We start from the raw sequence: 12,747 nt of genomic DNA on the forward strand, positions 1-12,747 counted from the left end.
GTATGTGGCATGACACTCATAGCCTACAGTAGCTGTGAGAAAAGCCTGTCCGGAAAACCCGAGGGGAGATCAGTGTGCAAGACTTATATATGTAGGTGAGTGAAAATGTGCAAGATTAGTGTCCAACCTACCCGGACCTCTTTTATAACCTCCTTGGAATGGGATAAATCTTGGGAGAAAAGCACATGACATCGGGAGGATATCGTCCTGCTTACCTGGAGGACACATAAGCGGTTCTCCGCCTGTCATGCAGTAGCTGCCAGAAGGACACGGCCAGCACTTAGTCGCCTGTGTCGCTGTCATGTAGGTCCCCTGCTGACACGGCACGGGCTCAGCCGAGCCCTTGGGACAGTAGTGCTTCTCTGGGCAGAGTCCCCCAGTGGTGCCATCCGTAGGGGAGGGCAGAGTGGCTCCCTGAGCACAGTAAAACCTGCAACCGGGACAGCAGCAACATCGGCACACAGGCTGACAGAAGCAACGTTCAGTTTTTCCAACTGTAGGGGTGTAGGTTTTACCCTGCTCGATCTGTCATTGATACAATCAGCAGTGAAGAGCAATAGGCTCGGATAATGATGTGAGCATTAGAGCTTTGGCGGGAGTCCGATTATGGAAATGCTGACAGACAAGTTATCCGCCATGACCCATTACAAGTTTTCAAAAAGTCCAGAAGTAACTCAAGTCAGATTGCAAAAATTGTCTGGGAATGATTCTAATCTGTATGAATTGTTTGGTCTGCGTGATACGTACCCTGCAGAGCATGGTGCAGTGGGGGCAGTGAGCCCAGCTGAGGCACAGTAGGAGCCTCCTGGGCAGCCCTGACATTCCTCCCGGCTTTTAAGACCAGTGCTGTTAGACCAGGAGCCAAGCGGACAGGGGACAGGAGACGGCGCTCCTACAAGACGCAGAGGAGAAGCAGCAAAGTGAAAAAAGAGCTACAGTTGAATAATCCATCCAGAAACTGGAGGGCTGCATTACCTGCGGGACAGTAATGTCCAGGAGGACAAGGCATGCCCGACTGGCCATCGATGGGGACGGCTGTCTGGGCCCCTGCTTTGCACCAGAACCCCGCGTGGCAGTCTCCTGCACAGAACACAAAGCAGGACACACACCCTGCTTGTGGACGGTCATGTCTTTCACAGGCACTGTCACATCATTTCGCAGCAAAGAGTCTTCAAATGTCTTCTTGTAATTAGAATCAAGCAGTCTGCATCCACCAGATAAATCCCCGTGCTTCCCTAGGTTAGCTCCCTGACCTGAACTGTGACCTCTTGGATCAACAGTTTTCCGGCAAGCTTATGTTTTGTTATCCCTTAGAGCACCAACATTTCACATGTCAATGTTTTTTTTTAAAGATGGTGGAGACAGCGATGCTAGGTTCTTCAGGCCTACCTGAGGGCGCTGACAGTCCTGTAAATGAGCAGAACTTTCCAGGCTTACACTTGAGACACCCGCGCACATCCTCCAGGAGCTCTCTGGGGTTGAACGTGCCCACTGGACAGGCGTACTGGGTGGAGGAGCGTGTTCCCTGGGGACAGTAGTGTCCCTTTGGGCAGGGGGAGGGATTGGAGGCATTCAAGAGGGCATCTCTCCCATCACAGTAATAACCTACAGCAAGCAGGTTGAGCTGGTAAGCTGTCGAAACATACTTTGACTTCCAGATGCTGCCTGCACTAATTTTGACAATTATGGAACCAAGAGGTTCCCTCTTGATAACACAACCCAATCCTGCTAGTTGTTCTGTTACATGACTTTCAATATTAGCTACTTGTTAAGCTCCTTTGAGTACTGACCTCAGTAAATACAGGAATAGTGCAAAACATTGTGTACAATTTTACAGTGGCCAGGTTTGCAAAAAGAGCTTACAGTAGTTCTCATGGCAACAATAAACGACAACAGTGAAATTTGTGGTCTTTGGGTGTTTACTGTCTGGATCAACAGAAGTCTTATTTCCCTGCTGGCCTGGTCACATGACTCACCTGGTTCACAGGGTTCACATGTGGCCTGCTTCTCCAGGGGCTGGTAGTGACCAGAGGGGCAGACAACAGGAGCAGGACTGCCCTCTGGACAGTAATGGCCTGTGGGACAGGGCAGAGCTGTCCTCGCTGTTTGTCCAGGGGGACACCAGTACCCTGAGACATACAAGCAGGTATGGGAAATAACTGTTAATTCAGCAGAGCTGGTATAAACTGCAGGACTTGGACACAGCAGAGAAAAAACCATGTCAATGTTTTTGAGAAGATTTGAATAACTTGGGTTAGAGAGACAAGCTTGAAATGATACAAATGATACAAAATCACCTAGAGGTACATTTGGTAAATTCAGGAATATTGCTAGCATTTGTGGAAACCGAGAGATTCGAGCCTGAAGTGTCCATTCGTCAAGCCAAGCTTTATTGTATGCATACAAGGAGCAACACATTTCAGGCTTATTGTTGTATTGCTCAGAGGGGATATGGCTCTACACCCTCCCCCTCCTGTCTTTGAGGTAGCTTTCTCAAGAAACTCCAGGACTCAGAAAGCACTTAAAACATTCCTTCCTTATCAGGAGTTTAGTATAAACATCCCGTCCCCATCAGTAGTTTAGTACAGGTGGGAGTTCAGTACAGGGAGGGAGAAGTATCTGTGCTAAAGCAAGCGTGAAGGTAAAGAGTTAAGCATGTGACTTCAGCAGGAATTCACAGCTCCCACCACTAAATGGGTACAGAGTAACATACAGATTCTGCTAGCAGACTCCATCACATTTTAGAGGGTCAAGTGTTCATGTGAGGGTTTTGACCAGGGGTTAGGGTGATGGTCAAGGTTGGTGATTGGGCTATGTTGGACTGAACTGGAGTGAAAGTGTCAAAGAAAGACAGTGGCATCCTTGTGCTTGTGAATGGTAATTGATAGCATTTCCTGTATGTGCAGTAAGATAAAAGTATCCCCAAACACTAATATCAGTGTCTGGGGTTAGACAGTGATGGACCTTTCCACACATATCCCAGCTTGCTCTCCATGAGACACACAGGCAGGGAGAGAGAAGCTTGGGCTCAGAGCATAGAGTCAGCCCTTTATACAGTGCCCCAGGGGTTAAGGGCCTTGCTCAGGGGCCCAACAGAGTAGGATTCCTCTGCCAGACACAGGATTTGAACTGGCAACTTTCCAGCCCCAGGAGCAGATCCTTAGCCACAGAGCCACCACTCCCAAGTAATAAGGCAGGGAATCCCAATCCTGGACATACTGTAGATGTTATTCCAGCCCAGTTTATCTAATCACAGCCTGAATTGAGCTACTCGTGTGGCTTGATGGGAATATTTGCATTGGGATTTTAGCTTCTCAAATGCAGTAGTTCAAAGGTAACGTCAACCCAATTTAAGAGCAGAAAGCAGTCCAACAGTTCTATTGTTACAGTAAGTCAATTAATACTTCAGTTGTGTAACTGAGAGGTGGGTGGAACCAAACTGAGCAGGTGTGTGGACGTCTGGGACCAGGATTGAGAACCCCCGTATGAAGGGCTGCTGCACATTAAAACGTAATTGTTTAATGGGATGCCCAGACACACTGGCCACTGCAGGTGTCCACTCCAGGAACAGCTCAAAGGGAAGATCGTTGTGCGAGCCTGATCAGACTCACCTTCAGTGCAAGGGCCACTAGGAGCCTCCAGGCCTGCGTCCTCGCAGTAGAAGCCCTCTTGGCACAGCTGGCAGTTCCTCTCCCCGGGCAGGCCGGCCACGCTGGAGAAAGTTCCTGGAGGGCACAGCGCAGGCTCCCCCGCGCCAACGCCTGAACAGGAGCCACAGAGAACAACACTGCAGCCTTGGTGGTTAGTCCATATTTCAGCAGAACAGAAAGTGGCCTGTTGATGGGTCACCATCTCTGCCTAGTTTCTCCAGATCTCCTACACAGACAGCGTGATGGTCTGCTCAAGGAACGAATGACAGACAGACTATACCGGATTTACATAACTATGTTAAATATACTTCAGAGTGGACACGGTCATGGGATGTGCTCTCCACAAAGTGGCAGAAGCACTTCAGCTCTTTGGTTTACAGGTAGACGAGAGTGGTGTCAGTGGTGAGTGGTACACGTCAAGGAGAAGGAAATTACCACAGTACGTTCCAGGTGGGCAGATGTTGCCTGTGAGTCCATCTGTCGGTTTGGGATGAGTGGCTCCTCCAGTGCAGTAGTAGCCAGGAAAGCACAGCCCCGTGGGCTCAGACAGCCCTGCAGGGAGCACATACAGCACAGCTGCACTGGTACTGGCCCACGGTCTCTTTTACCAAGCCACAGTCATCACACACACACACACACACACGTTACTCACACATAACACAAATGTTACTCATGCGTTTACTCATGTGATACCCACACATTACTCACACATTAGCTGTGTTACTCATGTGTTACTCATATGTTACTCAAATGTTACTCACGTGTTACTCACATGTTACTCATACATTACTCACACCTTATTCAACATCACGTTACACATATGTTACACAGATGGAAATAACAATGCATCCAAAAACCTCCTGAAACTGAGACACTGCTGTTAAAATACCGCTGTGGATCCTGAACAGCATGCTGTAGGTTTCTCCTCAGTTCAAAGATTAAATGTGTTTACAGTTGAAGGTGTGCTGGCACTTGGTTTCCATTGGCTGCATCACTTTAAAAGAGGACATCTTGCTTGGATGACTTCATTATTTACAACAAATTTAAGAACAGAAATGGGATGGAGTCCAAGAACTTTGGGTGGAAACTGCACAGAGGAAGGAATAAGAAAGTTCCCTTTGAAAGCAGGTGAAGCAGAAGTGAGAGATACTTTATCCTACTACTTTATTCTAAGATGGTTGCTTGGCTAGCAATCTTGTGGAATAACACTCTTTATTTTATACAATGCCTCTCATGACACAAAATCTCAAGGACCTTGAAAAAGCAAAGGCACTTGAAAGCAAAAACAATGGAGAAACAATGGAGAAATACAGTACATTTAACAGCACTAAAGAAAGAAACTTGAAGAAAAAGAGAGTGTGACTAATTTTATCACAAAGGAAATAGCTCCTGCTTGCAATAAGGTGGTCTTATAGAAATGCTAAGAAGGGCTGCCTCTTCTGCATTGGGTGACAGATCCACCTTAAAAAGAACAACAGAGAGGACAGCTGGGGAGCTACAGTATGAGGTCAGGAAACGGAGCACTGCACCTGACGTGTTGCAGAAGGAGCCAGGAGGGCAGAGCAGGGGTTCAGAGCTCCCCTCGGGACAGTAGTACCCTTCCTGGCACTTTCCTCCCGTGGAGGTGGCTGGGCACAGGCAGTTGGCATTAGTGTAGTTGTCCAAGTCGAAGGGCTGGGAGTTCCAAGCAGCAGACACACAGAACCAACCTGACGTGAGAGAGGGGGAGCGCAGGAGTTTATAGCAGTGTTTGATGATTCTGACTCTGGACACTTGTGTGTCCAGCGAGCACTGAGTACTGGCTAATTCACCCAGTTAATCGTCACACAAATGGTCAGCACTTTGCAACACTAGAGGATGAAAAATATTATTTCCCTTTACTGGAAAAGGGGATCAAATCTATGTGTAGTAAAACTGGCCTTTTGAACGGTGAAGGAAATCATTAAATTTCCCAGCACTGCTGCAGTGTAAAGGCACAGAGCACAATAATAGCACAGAGGCTTCCTGCACATGCTCACCATGATTTGAATTAGCCTGAGGCAAGAATACACAGAGGTCAGTTTGTTGGTATCAAAGCAGATGTTCCTACACCCTGCAGACAAATGCCATCTCTTACACACAGAAGATGGTGAGTCACCGTGGAGGAAGGGGATGTGAGCCGTCTGCAACAGCTGTCTTCGTGCCCATGGGATACAGCACTCCAGACAGGCTAAAATAAGCTTTTTCCATCTCGTTTGAATAACAGGAAGAACTGGCAACTCTGTCCTTTGAAGGGTTGAGCATCTCAATTAACATATTCAAACATCATTGAATAGGCCATATGTCAATTGCATGGGAGTAAATACAAATCTTCCACTAACCAGCTTTGCATTTTCCTGACACAGCAGTGAGCCTCTCCTTCTCACAGTAATGGCCAGGAGGGCAGGGCAGGCAGCTGTCCACGCTCTGGGTCATGGGCTCTGGGTTGTAGTAGCCCCTGGGGCAGGGAAACTCAGTGGCATACCTGGTGCCTAGATTCAGAACAGCATTGTAAGTATTATCTCTCAGGCTGAAATCGTTCTTCTCCCGCGCTTACAGGGAGAGGTTACAGTGTGAATTTGACCAAACGTCAGGCAAAGAGTTCACTCCATAAACAACAATAAACCTGTTTTTTCTCAAACTGTTGCTTTGTATGGTTATTAGGATCTGTGCTCAGTCTATGGTAATTGAATTGGAAAGACAGCTCGTTAAAAAAACTCTGAATTTGCCTTCTGTACATTTAACTCCAACGTCATGTAGAAAGATAGAACATTTATGTGGTATAAAAATAACCATACAAGGAAATACATGTTCGGAAGTGAATTCTTATTATTAATCACTGGATCGAATGTCCTGGAATGGTGTACTAGGTTCGTTTCTTTGAGCACTATCTGGAGCACTTGGAGCAGGCGAGTGTGTTACCATCGGGGCAGTAGAAGCCGGGGGGGCAGGGGAAGGAGCTGTACGTGCTGGTCCTCTCTGGGCAGAAGTACCCCGCCCTGCAGCGGGAACACCGGGCCCGGCCGGTCAGGTTGGCGTAGGTGCCCGCCGAGCAGGGCAGGGGCTGGGCACTGCCTGCGGGGCAGTAGTGGGCAGCGGGGCAAGGCCGGCCTCCTCCTCCAGATCCTGCAGAGACGGAAGAGGGAGATTCGGTCGTCATCCCCACTGCACACCCTCCGTACCTACAGTATCTGTCCACCAGCCTGTTGTGGATCTACCGCACCTGTCTTTATTTCTCCCTGTGCGAGAGACAGCCAAAGACAGGGAGCCAATGGATTGCAACCCAGAAAAATGTATTCAAAAGAATTGTTACCGATGGGTGAGATAGCCCCTCTGGGGCAGTAGAAGCCCTCTCTACACAGTCCTGAAGGCTGGACCAGCCCCTCCACGTCACAGAACTGCCCTGGGGGGCAGGGACTGCAGCCCGACTGCGCAGACACATGGAGGCTGTCCCAGGAACAGAGGGAGACAGAGAGAGAGAGGGGGGAGGGGGCCACATTATCACTCCTCCCAAACGAAAGCACCAGTAGGCTTGTATTCTCATTTCTGGACATGCAGAGCTCATTTCCGTGCGTGCAAAACACCGATCTGATCGCAGAAAGGAGGCGTTCCAGTTCCAAAAAACATCTGCTCGTGCGCAGGTGGGTCATGGGAGAGTGCACACCGCCGGAGCGCCTCCTCACTGCGGCTGGGCCCCCCCGTCAGCCTGACCTGTCAGAGAAGGACCCCAGCGGACAGGGCAGGGGCAGGCTGGTGCCAGCAGGGCAGAAGTGCCCTCGAGGACAGGGCCCCCCCACGCCCGTGCTGATGTTCCCATCGGGGTTCCTGAAGTTGATTCCTGTTCAGAGCAAGCAAAAACTCTCAGCTTCACTACGCCGACACGGATGTTAATGAGCAACAGTCGGACAGTAATCTCACACTCTCTTATTCAATGAGCTATACCGTACAAACCAGTTCTTTATCAGCACCATAAGCAGCACGTGCAAGTAATATAAAAACCTGCATCAAGCAGCAGGGGTGGCCGTTCCTGCAGTTTAGCATGTGGTCTGAAAACCTGTTCAGCATATCAGCAAACAAGGTTCTTTATTAAGGAATAGGATCTTATGGCTAGCCACTCATTCACCGGGAATAGGCATGTAGAAAAGACAGACCAGCTACCCGCTAAACAGAAGTATCCAGCCTGACACGGGCCTGTGGGATGTGCCAGGCCCCACTCCTCACAGTACATCCCTTTGAAAAGAGAGGAGAACACAACAGGTTAGTTTGACGTCAGGAGGTAACTAAGAGAAGGGACATTCACTGTGCCTTCAAAAGCGTGCAAGTATCATAATAATCCTTTATTAAGCCAGATAAGCCACTCAAAAATACATTCCTATTGACAATGAAGGCCTGGCTAAGAAGCTCAGACCGTTGTGACACAGAAGGTGAAGCAATGAAGGGAAGCAAAGTACTGGCAATTAAACGGCAATAACTCAACAGGAGGTGGCGCTGGCAGGGCATGTGACTGCTTGCTCTTGGTTCAGTGTGACAAAAGATGTTTTGATATTTACAGTATAAACTGTGACTTGCTCTTACTTAAAAAAAGTGATTTAGTAAAAAAAAAGTGATTTTGTTATAAAGGGGGAGTTCAAAAGTTCAAATTATTCTATTGAATTGCAGAAATTTAGTATTGCCAAGAATTTAGCAGGGGCATGAAAAGATAAACTAGCACAACAGGAGGGAAACTTTTTCAGCTGGATTCATTGTCTGCTTTAAATAGTCATTAACATGGAATGGAAAATCATGATCTAAGCGAGGCTAAAATAGTCCTAGAAATTAAAATTCGTCACAATGACAACATGACTCTAGGCTAGTCATCACGTATTTATATTTTTCACAACTGCACTGGCTCTAACACTGCACTGGGGAATCCCAGGAGCCTACACAGAAGTCAGACATACAGCATGCTAGGTTTTTACCAGCAGGGCAGAGTAGGCATTGCTCCAGCTGACTGTGCCCGGGCGCTGCGCTGTATGTGCCAGGCGGGCAGGGTAGCACATCCATTCCCGTGCCCCCAGGGCAGTAATGCCCCTCCGGGCACATCTGAACCCCCTGATCTAGCAGGCAGTAAAACCCTGGAGGGCATTCCAGGCACTCTGCAGAGCCTGCAAAATCAAAACCACCAGCCAGTGTGCACAATTACTGTCCCGCACAACTCCTGTGGGAATATTTTGTCACTACTTGTCATATCTACACCACTAGGGATGTAAAAGGTCCAGGTTAGCCGTCACAAAAACTATGATAACAATCGTGGAGAGATGTTATGTTTCTATTGCACAGCCAGCACACTTGAAAGGTCTACAATAATTGTTCAATTGTGATCAACAAAGAACCAAACCTCGTGAGTCTTGAGCAGAGACTATTATGAAGGTATTCAAATCTACAAAGGCATTGACGAAGCCAACCCCAGCGGATTTCTTCAGAATGACCACTAAATCTCGATCCAGAGCACACAAGAGGAAGCTATGAGGAAGTGCATTTAAAGCTGAGAACAGGAAGCATTTCTTCACACAAATGGCTCTGGGAGACTAGAATAAGTTACTCAGCCAAGTTGTCAAAGCTGATGGCTCTCAACATCAGTTAGCTACTGACACCGCCAGCAAGCCAGCTGAGCCGAACGAGATCTGCCTGTCTGCAGCGTTTCTTACAGTCATAACGAGAGCGCACCTGTACTGTTGGAGAAAGTCCCATCCTGGCAGGGCTGCGGCACAGCTGTGCCTTGGGGACAGTGGTACCCTGGGGGGCACTTGTCACCCGTGACACCGTTCAGGGGCATTGGCGACGTTGCACCCCGCAGGCAATAAAACCCTGTAGCACCAAAGAGAAACACAACAGGAGGATGTGCACCATTTCCATGGTGGTGTCAGCTGGGAACATGCTATAGGATGGTGTCCCGGATGGGACGGTTGTGCAGGAGCAGGCAGGTCGTACCTGGGGCACACAGCCCTGTGGCCTGCCTGAGGCCTGTGCCATTGCAGAAGAACCCCGCAGGGCACAGCCAGCAGGAGCTCTCATTGTGCGCTCCCACCGCGTTGCTCCATGTGCCAGGAGGACAGGGGTGTGCCCGGGGGTGCCTGGAGCCCAAGGGGCAGTAATACCCAGCAGGACACACGTCTCCAGAGGACACGCCCACCTGCACAAAGGAGCATTCCTATATTAGAGCAAAGCAGAGAAATCACACATGTGCTCCTCCTGGTGCACAACACGCTGCATTTGAGCAGGAAAGAGCTTGGACTTGTTCACACAAATCAAATAAGAGGCTGCAGGGCCAAGAGGTTCAGTACAAAAATTATACAGTGGGCTACGACAGAGCTGGGAAAGCCTGGAGACTATGTGCCTTTCTGATGCCACTGACATTTGCCGACATGGGCGCCCTCTCCAGAACCTGTGACTACAAGCACCCATGGAAAGATTGCTGGTCAAGTCTTTGCTAGGCTTGACTTTCTCCTTTGTGTCCCACAGACAACATTATCCTGCACTGTAGGACGTCGAATACCTCATGGATTTGCAGACATTATTGATTTTCACAGCACAAGTGTGACGGTGTGGAAGAAGGACCCTAAGCAGAATCCAAAAGTTTATCCAAAAACATGGGTCAGGAGGTCAGGCCAAAAACCAGTACATCCTCAGAGATGTAAGTCGAGATCCAGAAGGCAGGTGGAAGAAGGTGTGTCTGATTAGTTCATTGGAAACTGCACTGGAATGTGAAGGAGTTGATTAAGGGCGGTGAATTCTCCGGGGGCGTGATGTAACACAAGAGTGTGTAGAGGGCATGGTTTGTGTTATTAGTGTTACCGGGGTGGCTGTGGTGGCCCCGCCAGCACAGTAGAAGCCGGGGGCACAAACCCCCTGTGGAGCAGACAGCCCAGAGGAGCCGCAGAACATCCCTGGGTCACATGGGCTGCAGTGTCCAACATCCTCAGCCCCACCCTGGGCAGAATAGGACCCCTGTCACAGACAGCCCAGTGTTACAGTAGCCGAGGCACAAAATGTGATTCAAACTATACTCAGACTAACACAAAAAACAATGTTCGAAAGATGAGTACAGGTCACTTGACTTGCAGTTAACTAACATCTGCACACTTACTGTATCTGAGACAAAACAGCCCCTAATCTTTAAGGAGCTGAAAATATGATACTGATAAGACATTTATTGAAGCTGAACCTTTGCTGCTCACATAGATAAACTCTGAATCATCCGCATTTGAGAGGGTATTTTAAAATTATTTCGCAATGGTTGTGAGTTGCATTCATAACCTGACAGCGTTTTATTTCTGCCACTTAAAACAGACTCCTGCATGGGCAGTGAGGAGTTACTGGTAGGGAAAACAAATGGCGACGATAAGGAAGGGATATCTCACCACTGGACAGGAGGAGGGCAGGACAGCCCCAGGAGGGCAGTAGTGTCCTGGGGGACACTGCGTCGGCTGGACTGCGCCAGTCTGATTACAGAAGTGTCCTCGCAAGCAAGGCAGACAGGTGGACTGCGCCCTGTCCTGAGAAGACACAAAGTCTCAAGAAGACCAATAGCGTAAAGAAAGGATGAACACAGGAGGAAGCATAAAGAGATTAGTACTTACTGGCTGGAAGGTGCCCAGAGGGCAGGGCTCAGCTCTGACGGCCCCCAACAGTGTGTAGTGCCCCTCCTGTGCCTCGTGCTGGTAAGAAGAGGAGGACCCACCCGTGCAGAAGTACCCAGGTGCACAGGGGCCAGCAGGGGAGGTGTTATTGGACCCAGAGCAGTGCGTGCTGGGAATAATAGCACTACTTTAGCCTCATAGGGCTTTAGAGACATAAGACACTTCTCTGACAGTCACAGGCAGCCGATGTTTCCAAAAAACTATCACATCCACAGCGAATTCCTGTCTTCTTTAATTTCTCTTTTTCTCCTGTCGTAGCTAAGACTCTAACGTTCCCACCCCCCAAAAAAGGAAATCGCCCCATGTCTCCTTCACCCCAAAAGACAACGTCCTATTTCCGAACCTTGACAACCACTCATTTCTGAAAGGACGCTGACGTCCGTTTCTCTGCTGCAGAATCTGTTTCTCCCCGGTGAAAGTTGACATCATGAAAAGGCAGAGTAAGAAGATAGATAGATAAGATAAGACTTTATTAATCCCGTAGGGAAATTGATGTGTAACAGCAGTCCAGCCCAAGACAAGCAAAAACAGCCGACAGAATAGTTATAAAACAAAAGACAACAAAATAAATAAAAATAAATAAATAAAAAATAAAAAATAAATACATAGGTGTGTGCAAAATGTGGTGATCATAGTCAGACGCGTGAGAACTTGGAGTGGGTGTGAGACCTGGGCTGTATTTCAGTGGTGACTATGGGCATGGCGGTCGGCCCAGGGTGCACCTACCCGGGAGGGCAGACTGCACACTGCCCGGGGCTTTGCAGGCCTGTGCTGTTGCTGAAGGTGCCAGTAGGGCACGGAGAGGGGGCAGCCGATCCAGCAGGGCAGAAACTGCCCACCGGGCACAGTCCTCCTGTCTGCCCATCGGCAGGAGTCTGTGGAGGAGAAAAACAGCTCTAGGCCTTGTGGCTTTGCTGGTAGGTACTGTATCAGCCACAAGTCAGCCATAGCCCTGGACAGCCCTCGTTCAAGAAGATCGGTTTCACTCAGGCCTGTTCAGTCAGCTCATAGTAACTTCTTGGTGAGATATTTTCAAACTTTTAATTTTACTCAATACTTGCTTTTGAAATGACACAGCTGTAGATGTTTTGTTGCCAAGAAACTACGAAGAATTGTGTGTTTTGAGGCTGGGATGTCATGAAGATGTTTAGTCCGGAGCTCAAAAAGGAGCTTAGGCCTTGTTTTGTAGTGGTGTATCTCTTCCTTTATCTGTACTATAAATAAAAGAGCACTGTTTTTTTTTAACCTTACAGCTGTGTGTGTATATATATCTGTTGTCCTGAACCCGCCTATGTTAAAGATCCTGTCACAACACGCCTAACAGACTGTCAGAGGCAGGAGGTCGGAAACACAGCAATCAATACAGTTTTGAGACTTATTCATCAACTAGTGATTAATGA

General features: G+C 48.5%; 1 protein-coding gene across 1 annotated transcript; it reads right to left on the minus strand.

The window, feature by feature from the left end:
* Positions 1-16: 16 nt before the first annotated feature.
* On the minus strand, positions 17-7,804 carry LOC138224900 (platelet endothelial aggregation receptor 1). Its single transcript, XM_069183083.1, has 14 exons — positions 7,792-7,804; positions 7,380-7,506; positions 6,982-7,256; positions 6,591-6,794; positions 6,011-6,160; positions 5,180-5,359; positions 4,086-4,202; positions 3,612-3,761; positions 1,977-2,129; positions 1,390-1,605; positions 976-1,080; positions 748-892; positions 216-430; positions 17-45 (listed from the first exon to the last, which is right to left on the minus strand). Exons 1-14 carry the CDS (start codon positions 7,802-7,804, stop codon positions 17-19), a joined length of 2,079 nt encoding a protein of 692 aa, XP_069039184.1.
* Positions 7,805-12,747: the final 4,943 nt, after the last annotated feature.

This window comes from Lepisosteus oculatus, chromosome 23 (assembly GCF_040954835.1).
Source record: "Lepisosteus oculatus isolate fLepOcu1 chromosome 23, fLepOcu1.hap2, whole genome shotgun sequence".
NCBI classification, from domain to species: Eukaryota; Metazoa; Chordata; class Actinopteri; order Semionotiformes; family Lepisosteidae; genus Lepisosteus; species Lepisosteus oculatus.

Bases quoted from the DNA above. Each gene is read 5' to 3' on its own strand.
- LOC138224900 (XM_069183083.1), bottom strand. The intron at 6,795-6,981 runs GTAACAATTCTT...CCGTCTCTGCAG, and splicing joins AGGGGCTATCTCACCCATCG to GATCTGGAGGAGGAGGCCGG. The intron at 6,161-6,590 runs GTAACACACTCG...TTCTGAATCTAG, and splicing joins CGGCTTCTACTGCCCCGATG to GCACCAGGTATGCCACTGAG.